At 49.3% G+C, this 13,309-nt stretch overlaps 3 protein-coding genes across 3 annotated transcripts; 2 read left to right on the top strand and 1 right to left on the bottom strand.

Annotated features, from left to right (window-relative positions):
* Positions 1–1,209: 1,209 nt before the first annotated feature.
* On the top strand, positions 1,210–2,655 carry FSST1_003344 (uncharacterized protein; the record flags this gene model as incomplete). Its single annotated transcript, XM_083223853.1, has 1 exon — positions 1,210–2,655. One exon carries the CDS (start codon positions 1,210–1,212, stop codon positions 2,653–2,655), a length of 1,446 nt encoding a protein of 481 aa, XP_083086774.1.
* A 254-nt stretch (positions 2,656–2,909) lies between these two features.
* FSST1_003343 (uncharacterized protein) lies at positions 2,910–4,637 on the bottom strand (the record flags this gene model as incomplete). Its single annotated transcript, XM_083229418.1, has 1 exon — positions 2,910–4,637. The coding sequence occupies one exon, from the start codon at positions 4,635–4,637 to the stop codon at positions 2,910–2,912; it is 1,728 nt and encodes a 575-aa protein (XP_083086773.1).
* A 5,551-nt stretch (positions 4,638–10,188) lies between these two features.
* FSST1_003342 (uncharacterized protein) lies at positions 10,189–12,633 on the top strand (the record flags this gene model as incomplete). Its single annotated transcript, XM_083229417.1, has 6 exons — positions 10,189–10,411; positions 10,494–11,152; positions 11,250–12,119; positions 12,194–12,236; positions 12,292–12,447; positions 12,530–12,633. The coding sequence occupies 6 exons, from the start codon at positions 10,189–10,191 to the stop codon at positions 12,631–12,633; spliced, it is 2,055 nt and encodes a 684-aa protein (XP_083086772.1).
* Positions 12,634–13,309: the final 676 nt, after the last annotated feature.

Here is a 13,309-nt window from a genome sequence, read left to right as displayed (position 1 = left end):
TAATAAAAGAACAGGGCAGCAACCTTGGCAATGCCGTTCTAGAAGTGTAACGACATTGCTTCCATATATCAGTGCCATGAGAGTCATAGAATGTAGTCTACTAATGTGTGGTACACCTTGCTTAACACGACCATGGCTAACGCGATGTTTCTATTTCTGATTACCTATCGTCTTAATCTGATCCCTAGCAAACATCGCACCATACCGCATCATCGACATGCAAACATAGACACGGTCACTCAAAGACAGTCAGACCGCACCTTTACAGCCTCGGCCTTCTACTTCTTCATCACCATCAGGTCAAGCTGAGCTCTCGAGGTTGAGTGTGTCGCTTAGAAAATGCCTTGCCAGATGACAAACATTATAAAATAGGTCCCCGCAAATGGTTTGTTTCAACCGGCCGCATCAGCCGCGACCAAGTAGTAGAAATACTACAGGCGATTTATTTGGGTAGCGTGCAACCTATGCCACATCCATGTCGGGCCGCTCATGAGGTCGCGCGAGATCAGCCGTGGTGATCTGTGAGTGGCTCTATAGCCGCCAGAAGGTGGGATTGTGGCTGTGTGAATAGGCTTTGAATTAAATAAAGTGAACCAACATAGACATTTCAATCAAACAATAATTTAGCCTGATTTTGCTGGAGCTGGAGAATTTGTCAGTCGTTGAACTAATACGTCGAAATTAAAGTAGATAGGTAAGTAATATCATTACTTTTATTTAGTGTCTACGTGGATATCTTGGACGGGAGAATTATTGTGATTATTATTGATCAAAATACCCGAGAAACACTAATAAATGCAGTTTCATTCATATAGTCTAATAAATGTTTGCTTGTTCGACCCCGTATTCTACTTAGTATAGTGGGTATTAAAGTCATGATATGCACCATACATACCACATTCAATCTCACAGCCACAGCTGGGGGGGGGGACCTCATGGCAACCCATCACCCTAGCCAGAATATCTACGATTTTGTTTTGTTCTTCAGAAACATTCTTGTACCTGCTTGCATCTTATCCATGATGCCTTGGGCCCCTCCTATATTCCTCGTCCCGGCCGTGAGGCTCATCGCCGACCATGTGTGGCCGCAGTCAGGGTCTATCTCTCTCTCTCTTTGGATGTTCAAGTTCAGGGCCCAAGGTAGTTGCGAGGCTCCAGCAGTGTTCTATGATATAAAACGATATCAAGACCTCTCCTGATATTCTCGAAATGATCATCACAATACCGAAGCTTCTTCTCAAGCCAATGACTCCTCCTTCATCTCGCTTCAGCAGACTATCTCTACAGAGTATGTCTTCAGATGCCTATTCTCGCGCAAGACGCGAGCACTTCACCCAGGTCTTAGAACAGTCTCACTATGATGAGCCATCATCGTCATCAGAATCGGAAACAGACTCGAATAGTTCCGAGTTTGAAGATGACAGTTCCGACAGCGACGAGAATGAAACTTCCACCATTCGATCGCCTACCAAGCTAACATATCTTGTCGATCACCTTCCCGAAACTACCCAGTCTAACATCCGCGAAACCTTCAGAGAACCTCCAAGGATTGTGCTGGAAAAGTGTCGTCGTATCGATGATACTTATGCGTTCCAAATGACAGAGCTTGTTACACGTTCTATCCGAATCCGCGCACCAGAAGATGGAACTTCCAATATGAGCTGCTCGTGCGCGGATAGTGAACAGCCCTGCAGGCATATCTTGTGGCTTCTGGACCAAATCGTTAAACAGACCCTGTATGACGAAGACATTAGCAAACCTCTCAGAATGAACTCGACAGGATATGCTGAGGCGATTGGAGATCCTTTCCAGAACATCTCCAAGTATCATCTCGACGTGCTTGCGGAAGGGCTTCATTCTCACCTTGTCACCCCCGACTCAGAATACGACAACGAACCAGATACTTTCCGAGCCCAAGAAGCTCGGGAAATACTGTCCTCAGTTTATGATATGGACCCAAACCAGTTCCGCCCCGACATCTTCGATCGGGTATCTTTGGGAAAGAACATTATCAAGCGTCATGACCTCGAGCAAACCATATTTCGCATGCTTCTGGACAATCACCATTTCTTTCATTATTTCCGCTCCGTCTCACGCTCCAAAGACTTAATCAAAGATCCGTTCCATAAACTCACCCAGCGAATTGACCGTGTACTGCGAGATCTCGACGCCAAAACTCCTTCATCAGACGTTGAATCTCCTCACGATGTACCTTGGGCAGCTTCCCATATCCTCGGCTGCGTTCGTCGGATGCGTCATGAGATATACACAAGGGAAAAGCCCCTTTCTTCACGCGAGGCCTTAACTGCAGCTCGCAGTCTCGTGCATATCTTGGGCTCGGTGGTATCTCACAACAAAGATCAAGGTCTTAGAAATGTGGCCCGCATCGATCGCAACCTTTACCTACGTCTCATTGGCGACCGCGACCAAGATTTCATCCTCAACGTACTGAATCTGATCCCGGAGGCCGCAAGTCAGTTTTTACACAATCTCGAAGAAATTCTTGACAAGATTGAGATATATGGTGCACCTGCAGGTTATGTACAGCGGTTCAGGGCAATGCTAAGGAGGCTGAGAACATCGAGTACAGGTTCTGGGTTGAAGCGATCTGTTCAGGCGCAAATGGGTGGCAGGAAGACGAGGAGGACTAGATGAGGATAGCGGAATGACTGGATATTAATGTAGGTACTAAGTGATGCTCTTGGGCCAGGAATAATACTATGCTACTGCTCGTTTGTTGCTAAGAAAACTGGCTTGAACCGAACAATCCCAAGTGGCAACTTGGCTAAACCATATTTGTAGACCGCATAAGTGTTGGTAATAGCCTCTTTCAATCAATCTTGTGGCCTACGCAAACTCTTCGGTCGGCTTTCAGTGGAATGAGAGTCCCCAGTTGAAGCTAAACACCGTCAAAACTTGAATCCGGCCTCGTCACGAAAAGCCTCGAGTTCCGCAAGAACCTCCTTCAGACTCGGTCGATCGTAGAAATTCTCTTTCCAGTCACCCTTCTTCATGCCTTCGATTCTCTGTCTCAGCCACTCCTCCGATGCATCAATCTCTGCCGACCACCAAGTCTTCGCAGTCTGTTGTACATCTTCAGGGGTAGAGAGCCCCATTTTCTCAAGTTCGCGGAGCACGAGTTGGTTCCTTTCCCTGACGATCCACCTACTAAGACCAGACCGCCTCCCACGCGTGCACCGATTGATCAGCCGTTGCATGGCTCCAGGAGTTTTTGTGTATCCTGGAAACTCAACCAGCGGCTCCCATCTGTATGAAAGCCAGACTGCGGCTCTTTGGGGAGCGCTATTCCCTTCAAAGATGCACCACAATACTCGACCAAGCATATACACCTCGCATGCCTCCTGTTCTTTTGGAGTGAGGCAAGCCCATGGGACGTTGTAGCCTTGGGAAGGCCATTTGTACTCCTCCCTATCGCCCATCGCCTCCCAATCTGGAAGCATTTCAGACAAGAGGTTTGAGTATTTTTCACTGACTTCTGTTGGAATCTCTTCATCGATCGCAAGAAGTCTCACATATTCAAGTGCGTTGACCTCTGGGGCGGCAAACTCACACCAGACACCACGCTGCTCAAAGTCAACCATTACGGCATCACGAGAAGCTGAAAGTACGATGTTGTCTAGTCTGAGATCGGGGTAGAACATATCAGTAGTCGCACGAAGGTGCACCAGCGCCGACGCAAGTTGAATGGCCCACTTGGTCTCATCGGCCAACGATACCATGTTGTGAAGCTTGAGAAACGGGATCAGATCGCGCAGACTACCATGGATATGGTATTCCAGCGTGAATCCGACGACGGCCACTTTCCCACCAAAGCCGCATTGCTTTGTTACCAGGTGGACTGGCCGAGAAACAATGTTCGGGTGCGATGGAATGGTGAGAAGTTGCCTTAGCTCGTGATAAAGGTACTTTGTGTAACTGGTAAGAGCCTTGAAAATCCACGTCTTTCCTTCGATCTCCACAAGGCATACGCTGTCGTGAAGCTGTGAGACGTATACCACATTATCGAGATCGACCGTGGGAGGCAGTTCAACATCACTCCCCCAAGCAGCCTGGAGCGAGGACACAGACCAAAGCTGACGTTCAAGATAATGAGTTGGAGCGATAATGATCTCCGCATCAGCAACATTCTTGGGCATGTTTTTGAGCACAATCCTGGAGCCATAAGGAATCTTCTTGAAGATCCCAATAGGATCCTCCTGGCACGATGTCCAATGTTGCAAGATGCGGAGTACATGCTGAGTGATGCCGAGATGCGCAATACGCCTCGCACTCGTGGTATGAAATGCCACATCGACGTCAAGAGCTTGTCGAAGTTCAGACGAAAGCTTTGATGGCTCGGGGATAAAAACATCTACCCGCATCGGCGGCATGGAATCGATAAATAAAGGCACAGCGTAGAACTGGCTTCCGAAACCAGTGCAGCCATCGATTCTCCAGAGAGGCTGCTTCAACGGGCTGAGGCTGTCGATACGATTCTTGGGATTCAGGACCGAGTCTGCCCAGTCAACAGGCTGATCGTCCCGTGCCACCGATTCCACATCAATGTTGGGTGGCAGATCCGAGAAAGCTGCAGTAGGGTGGATAACATCATGAATTGATTCCTGGCTTAACTCCATGATATGGGCTGATGTAGTGCTTGACGTAGAAAACTAGTAGGATACAGCTCGAAATCAACGGAGCGCAATGCTGTACGCCAAAGAGATATTAAGCAGTGCACAATGTCTTGGATGCTGCCCGACACGAACAGTCGATTTGCAGATGAGGGGTTTCAGTCTCGGATGCAAGGGAAATGGCCAAACAGTTGTTGGCAACGGTTCGTTGAGCTACAAGCAGAGCAGCTGAGACCGATTCAAAACAAGGCGGGAATTGACTCGCAATGAAATTATACTGAGCGAAGATGCGAGCTTGCCACGGGTGAACAATGATGCTGAGAGAGGATGATCGTTGTTGTGTGACAATATCAGACCGACATGGATGGCGCCGCCAGATTGGCGATTTTAAGGTGCTGGCTTTGACACAATAGCCGTGCTTCTGGGTCTTTTGATCACATGATCGAAGGATTGGGAGCTTGCCTGTTGGCTGCTCTTGTGAAACCGAGGATGACAGGAATGGTGACGGCGGCGGTGACGGATCACAAACTCGTTCCTGGCTGGTGAAGAAGAGCAAGCAACACCGAAAGCTCGTTCGCGATGGCGATTGCCTACTGCTTTGAAACTTCAATGGCAAGATCCATTTTTCCCTAACTTAGTTTCGCGCTTGACGTAGGTTTCCTAAGGCTCCACCTTCCAGAGGTAGGCTACCTGAAAATCAAGCACCCGTCCGCCTCGAGATATCAAAAAAGCATCCATGTTAGTAGGTACTCTAGTCTGATACAGAGCCAGCCCAGGCAGGTATCCGTAATCACCTGAAGCGTTGGACGGTACGATCAGCCTGCCGTTCCGCAGATTGACTGTCCTGTCCCCATCCAGCCGAAATTACCATCGCCAATGCCAATACTTCAATCCTCGTTATAGATTTTCCGCCAGTGCTTGCTACTGCGTGCTTTCGGGAGCGAGGCTGTAGAATTTTATATCGCAAGGGCTCGGCGGATTATATTGTTTCAACCTTATCCAAGCGGTATATGATCTGTCGCGACTGTCGATGTCGGGCCAGTGTGGACCGTTGAAATATCATCAATGCACTCTGAAATGAACTTTTCAGAAGATAAACGATCGTAAACTGTTTGGAGGTTCTCTCGAACTAAATAGAAAACAATTCAAGATATAGGACGGGGAATGGTGCACAATAAGGATTTTATTGCAGGTTGACGGCTTGGTCAAGTTGTGCAGGATCCACAAGGAACGCAAGCTGGGGATTGCAAAGTCATCAAGCGGGGAGAAGCGGTTTTGCAATAAGCTTCCAAAGGAAGCTGGAGTCCAGTGGCATTGATGAAACGAGCCCATTGTGACGTTGATTTCAACAACCGTGCCTGCATGCCTTTACCAAGGAGGTGATACATCTTCGAGCTGGTCACGGAAGCTCTCGACTGGTTGAATAACCTTGGGCTCCAGGCGGATAGGTCTGCTTTGGGTATATCACTCAGAAGATCTGAAAGCTCAGAGATAACCAGGGTTCAGATGAGACATAGTGCTCTGATAGCCCAGCCAAGGCTCGTACTGGGTGCCTAGGACGGCCCGGGAGCCGTGGATTTTTCGTCAGTATCGTAAGTTCCATAACGAATACCGTTTGCTTCTTCGCTTCCGCAGACGAATGCCGGCGTTTGGCCCTCAATTGTCAGCGTGGGGGAATACCGAAGTTTTGGTAACAAGGGCTCCTGGCAGACCGGTGAGCAGTCACATTCTCATTCCCGAAATACCGACCATTTGGATCACAGACATTAGAAACGTCATCTGCACTAATAAGCATTCTTTGAAGCAAACCGCGCCCCGATATTTTGATTTCTGACAAGGCAGTGCTAACCGACACCGAACCGGAAGAGGCGCATCGGAGAGCGATTGTTGATGCAACATCCAATATTGCCCTGGCCACAAACTGCATATCGTCTCGATCGGCCGAGGAGATTTTCGCAGTACGCAAAGCTGACACTTGCATATCCTAGGATCGAGCCCGCGGGGCTCCCGACTGGCCGGACTTATTCGTCGTGTTGCTGTTGCGTTACCATACCATAAGACAGGAATTATAATCGACGCCTAGAGCTATCGGCCGGTGTGGAGCAGGATGTCTTAGACAAGTGGTCGACAGCCGCTTACATGGCTGAAGAGAAAACGAGGTTGAGTGAACGACTTGGCTAAACTGCAAGCAAAGCAGACCTCGCATCGTGCAACCATTTCTTGCCTAGGTACATGGGTAGGCGTGCATGCTATATGGTTGGATAAACGTAGAGGTCCAGGAAGAAGCTCCATTGACATCTATTCGACAGACACCGGTTCGATTTAGGGGCACGGGAAGACCCGTCGATGGAGACTAGTTAGGCTAGTGGTAGAGAAGGGGTTCCTTCCATGTGGCATCCATGTTTCTTTCTAGATCCGCTAAAGTGAAAGTTTTTGTTCATGCTGGCGCTTAAGGTAGTCTAGAGGAGTCGGAGAGGTTGGTTACTGGACCCGATCAAGACTCGAGATCGCTTCGGTCTGCAGTGTAGGGTACTAAGTTTGGATACGAAAGTTGTTTGGCTCTTTCTATCTCGAGTGGAGGCCAAGTCAACAGCCACCTACCTACCTTCCCGCTTCCTTCCGTAGACCGTTGAGGACTTGAACTAACGCAAAGCAAAATTACCACGCATCCGTTGAGGGAAGGCGCAACCGCCACTTGAGTCTAACTTCCAATCACGGGATATCACCATGACACCTCCTGCCATTCTGATGAAAGCCCAGTGATTGTTTCTGCAACATGCATCCTTTGCCATCCATCTTCCAGACCGACGTCACAGGCTGATATCGTCAGGAACGTCCATCTGTGTTCTTTGGAAGCCCTGCACTTCCATGAGAGAAGAGGAAACATTTAACCACAGCCCGGCAAAGAGGGAGATATGCAGATACCGCCACTAATTTCCTCGCATGCATTTTGATGCAAGCAAACCCATCAACCAACTGATTACCTCGACACTCTCATGCAGAACCTTTGACCAGGCCGGTGGCAGGGCAGGACAGGACAGGGCATCATGCCCACAACTCACATCGTGCCGTTAGTGTGGCTAGCGTGTTCCCAGCTCCAGCGTCTTATACACACCTAGCTCTTTCGTAAGAAACTCGCAACGATAACAGCACCCAAACCGACGTCGATCGGTCCGATGTCCAATTCCAACATCCGGCTGTGAACAATGGTGATTTTTCGTCTCACCGGTCGCTGCCCCTGTTTCTTTCTCGTACCAACCAGAACGTTTGCGTGACGATAGCACACAAAAGTCTTATCACATGGTCTAAACCTGACGGCGCCCAAGTCACAGTTCTCGACTCGAGTTATTTGGCCGTGTTATCTGTCATCACTTGTCAGCCTTAGTTCACTTGATAGGTAAAGAACTAGGTGAGAAAAATTGGAACTAAACCCGGAGATTTGTAGGATTACGATGCATTCTTTGCATCTGGGGGCACTAGGTACTGACAAACAAGACTAGAGGACTGGTTGTCCATGCCGTCTTCTGAGGTGCCATTGCATTTCTTTATACACTGGGGACGCACCTCTCTGCAGTTGTTCTCGCAGAACTCTTGATGCTGGTCTCAGGATGGTAAATGGACGAAACAAATCCTTTCTTCGAACCTGCTTGGCACTTCAGGATAAGTACTTTTGAGAACTTCTGCTAAATTGCGGAGTTGTTGATGTACCTCTTACCTGGGGTGCAATGCCCGGGCGGGCTGGCGTTGCGAGACCTTGTAGGAGAAAAAGCAATTTGAGGATAGCACATCCAATCCTAGCTGAGCGGTTGTGCAGCCATGACCTACATTGGTCAGCACCATGTCAATCACATGGGCATTCTAATGCACGAATTAATCGTTGTCATGACCAGGCAGGCTCTTTGGTTATGCGTGCCATGGAACAATGGAGCGATCCAAAGATTCGACTGATTAGGCGGATTAAGTCCACAGTCAGACCACCCTTTCTGGATTTCCAGCAAAGCCTTCAACCTGTCGACAATACTTTTATTTTACTCACGCATATCAGAGCTTTTCAACTATTCTACACCAGATTGGGAACTCCAGGCACACTGAACCGGTAGGGCGGGTAATATCCCAAAAAATCTCTGCCCTCGCGCACTACAATCAGAAGGCCCCTGCTACGCCCATGGTACCCCTCAGACCGGTCAAAAACTGCTCAGCACGAGGCCATGTAGACGCCGTCCTCACCGAGTCCACTTTCCTCTCTCACAGACTCGTTCATCATCGCCATTCCCAGCAGACCGTCGAGCCGTTGCTTGAATCGCTCAACGCCCAGTCACTACAGCCACCACACCGCCAGCCGCAGACTTGCTCAGCCCGCATCCAGCATCGGTCGTCATCCATACGATCGCGGCCGCAGGCATATCATTCTGAGTTTGCTCAACGTACCGTCCGGTGCTAGCACCAGCACCACCGGTTGCCAGCTCCACGTTCTGTTACCAGTACTACGACAACCTAATTCGCCTTGTTGCTAAAGGAGTGAATTGGGCGGACAAGGCTCCACGTCTTGTTCCAGTGGTACCTACTGTGCTCACATTTGAAGCTTTCCAGTACGGCTGCGAGCAGCACACCAATATCTTCTCGTGGACAAGGAGCCTCAACCATCTGATTGGGCTCATTCAACAGCCCCTACTTATCCTTTCTCAGCCTATCTTCCCCGGATTCTTCGCCTACTTCATCGCATTATTCCCTTCTCCCGACCGTCTGGGTGCCTTTCTCTCGGTCGTTGTCGTCTGGGCTCCGGTCATCGCTGGCGCTCCACTCGGCGCACTACGGGGGTTCGAACGTCAAGTGCTCCGGTGATGGCTTTCGTGGCACCTTAGCCTACCACCACACTCCCCCCTCTTTCCACCCCGGCGTCGCTCGATTTTGACCACTGTTTTTGAGGTTTAAACCGGGCAAGCTAGTTTCTCCTTTGTCATTGCCTGTATTTCGTCGACTTTGATCCCCGCGTGGTGGTACCTTGACTTTTGTTCTGCTCCTACTACTGCTGCTACTAGGCCGTCTTGTTCCACACCCTGTCCTGTCTCACTGCAGCCATTATGGTAAGAGTTTCTCTCCCCGGTTGGCGGCAAGCTGCATGGAGTTATATCATCGATTCCCCGTCTCATCGGTTTCTTTGGATGGCCCCTGCGGCTGTTGCCAATCACCCCGTTCCCTCTTGTCGCCGCCCCATCGTGGCTCTCGTGCCATGACTCCCGACAAGCATCTTCTCCTTGATCTTGCCCCAGGCCCCTCCTATCGTACCTGAATGTGCGGTGAATTGATTTTTCTATAGAATCCGCATTATTCTTCTAAAACCAAGAGGCCTCTCCTCGAACTAGGGGTTGACGATCCTTCTTCCTCAATATCTTTCACCCCTCCTGTGGATCCTACTTATAATATCCTACCATATGAGATTCATCAGAGCCTTGACCAAATTGCAAGCTTCTATGGAGTAGCTTCTGGTTATCAAATACATCAACTACTTGATCAAGTGCATTGTAGAAAGAGAAGAAGAGTCGACCCGTCGATCCCAATGGCGCCCGAGCATGGATCAACCTCGTCCCAAGGACCTCTGATGAAGCTTCCAGTATCAGACCCTTACGATCCGCGCCATGACCAGTATGGGACCCCGTCAGGTTGGGACGGGTGTGCTCAAACTTCCATGTCATCTTCAACTTCACCACTAGCCAGACGCATGGCAGACCTCACCTTGTTCTTCTGCCCTTGTTGCGGCTGGGATTCAAGACAGTCGGACGGTAAGTGATTGCTATCCCTCATCCCGACTCACCTTCGACACGCCATGATGCGCTTAGATCATTGCTCACACCAACACGGCAGGCTATCAACAACTGTCGAGTGCCGCACCTGTGGTCTCGAGTCCAGATGCGCCATATGTAGCAGAAAAGCAACCATCCATGACAATGCCATCTTCTGATGCGTATGATAATACTGTTCTGAGTACCGGGCCACAGCCAAGCTATCACTATCAACAGCCTGAACTGAATGTTGCGCCTCTTGTCACTTTCCCTCTGATTCCTGACCAAACACCATTAGCTGAGCCTTTGATGAGTGACACTGGCCCAACTCAGCAACCTCTTCTACCAGGAGGGGATTTCTATCCTAGCCAAGCCTTCAAGGATGAAGCACCGCTGGAAACACCAGTAATGATGAACAATCAACACCTCTTGTCTAAGAACTTTTCACAAGTTGAATATAACTCCAGCCCGAATCTTATTGACACGACAGCCCTTACTCATCACGGCCTTATCTCTACCGATAGCGTTTCCCAATATGGCATGCTTGTCAACGGGCAGAATGGCGAAGAGACGGCGCAGAATGGCTGGTCCCTCGTTGATCAACATCCTAACTTTGAGATCCTACTTCCTAACCAACGAGGAGGAAAGCGAGGCCCATTCAAAGATCCCAATCTCCGTGAACAAACTGCTCAAACCCGAAAAATCGGTTCATGCATCAGATGCAGGATGCAAAGAATACGCGTAAGTGTCGTAACCCCAACCGCTTCGTGTTTGTAAAAGTTGATGCTTTTGCCATCGTGAGCTGGGTTGTGAGTGGATTACTAACCGTATGGTGTAGTGTGAAAACAACCCAGAGGAGGAGGGAGGTCCATGCTTGACCTGTAAGAAGGTCTCCAACTCGAGGGCAGGGCGCTTTCCGTGTCTCAGATATAAGATCACGGATATCCGACTCTTCAAACCTGGCCAAGTTCCTGGGTATGAATGGACGCGAAGATGGACTAATAACATTTCGGATCCAATACAGAGTTGGGCAACTGAAGAGCCGAGAACTATTTATCTCTCCGGGGGGCTTTCAAACAGGTTTGTCAAAGTCAAGGTTCAACGGTTTATTCCCCAAGCTGGCGACAAGCTGGAGCGAACATGGGATTACAAGGGAGTCAAGAAGTCGGTGACAATCCCTCCATATGCAATGGTGAACCTCGAAGAAGTAAAAGCTGAGTACCTGAACCACATCGAGAGCACCATGCAGGACGCTTTCACCAAGCTACTTGGACCACCTGAAGGTCTCCTCTTCCGAACTTACCTACGAGCATGGAAGATTTTCAAGGACCCATCCACGTCGCCCGAGTGCGCCGACCTGATCCATCAGACTCTGTTGTTATGGATGTCGATTCGTTTGACGACCAGGTCGAGCTTCATTGTTGGGGAAGAGACGTTGGGCATGAAGAGGAATATTCTGGACGAGACCAATCCCAATCACGGCAATATTCCCCTTCCGCCAGTTCTTGGAGCCCAGATGGATCTTATTCTGATCCATCACATCCAGACCAAATTGCGAAGAGAGCTGCTAGACAAATTGCAGAAGATGATGTCCAAGAACAAGCAAAGCACGTGGTTGGTTACGTACCTTGTGATCTTTATCCTTCTGCACAACACAGCTCTCATTACAGCGCACGACGCTGGGTATGCAAAGAAGCACGGTATGAAGGTAAGAGACTCAAGCAAAACACAAGTGGCGTGTATGGGAAGAGACATAGTTGCTGATCATGAGTGCACTCGTAGCGGCGTTTTGCGCGTGAGGAGAAGGTAAAAGAATATCATCTAGGTATGCTGCCATTCTCTTTTGTGTTGTAGCACTTGCTGATTGAAGGTGTGAAAAGGTGCCAATATTCTACTTGCGCATTTTCACTACTGCAACAAGGGCATTTACCCGTTTTCTGAGGATTGCAAAGACCAAGATCTGCGAACCCTTGCGGGTCTCGATGAGGAGAAGATCAAGTTTGTGCACAACACAAGCAATCTAGCCAGACGATACGGTAAGTTTCCCAACAACTGACTTGATGGTCTCACCGTCGTGGTGTTTTTGTGGACGGGAAATTCGCTGACGTTACGATTCAGCATTGCAATGGGAGAAGCTTCGGAAATCAGCTGTGTACGAGCATGATTACTTCTTCGTCAGTCAACTTTTTGAGACCAACTGGCAACCTCGAACAACAATATGACGAGGTGTTTGACCGATAGGGGAACTTGTAGTTGTTTCGCCTTGGGCTTTCCGCCCGCAGGAGGTACTGTGATCTTGCATGATGTTGGTAAATGCTGTACTTACAGCGAGGACATGGGGACTGAGACTGTACACACGTTGAAGAGGGCAGGGTATATAGCGGGGGAGGCGACGAATCACGGCCGATAACGACAATGATGATAACGATAATGGCGGAATCTTCGGTATGGTTTGGTTATTAAAAGGCGGTCAATGGTGGGCGAAGGTATAGAGAAAGAATTGAACTGATTTGGTAATTCTGGGACGTGACTGGATGGATGGATTGTTTGGGGGGGGGGGGGGAGATAGCCAAAAGATCGATCGTTCTTGTCAAGGTCTCACTAGACGGCCCAGCACATGGACCAGTTTGCGCTATCGGAGAGACGGACGTCCATGGAGCGGAAGAGACGGAAAGGATTATAGGTGGCGTTGTAACGCAACGCAACGCAACTCAGTGCGCGTAACAAGATACAATATGGGCCGGAAAGGAGGTGACGCTGTGAAGAGGAAGATAGGTCGAAGAAACCAAGGAGCGTGCTCGGCCCCCTACAGAAAGAGGCGAGAGTTACTGACCGAGCGTCGAGAGATGACGGGTCGTTGCGTTTTGACGGATGGCTTGTGCAGTGTTGCACGTAAAC

The sequence above is a fragment of the Fusarium sambucinum genome, chromosome I (assembly GCF_050947815.1).
Source record: "Fusarium sambucinum isolate potato_lamoka chromosome I, whole genome shotgun sequence".
In the NCBI taxonomy this organism is placed as follows: Eukaryota; Fungi; Ascomycota; class Sordariomycetes; order Hypocreales; family Nectriaceae; genus Fusarium; species Fusarium sambucinum.
This window is presented reverse-complemented; position numbering and strand designations above follow the sequence as displayed.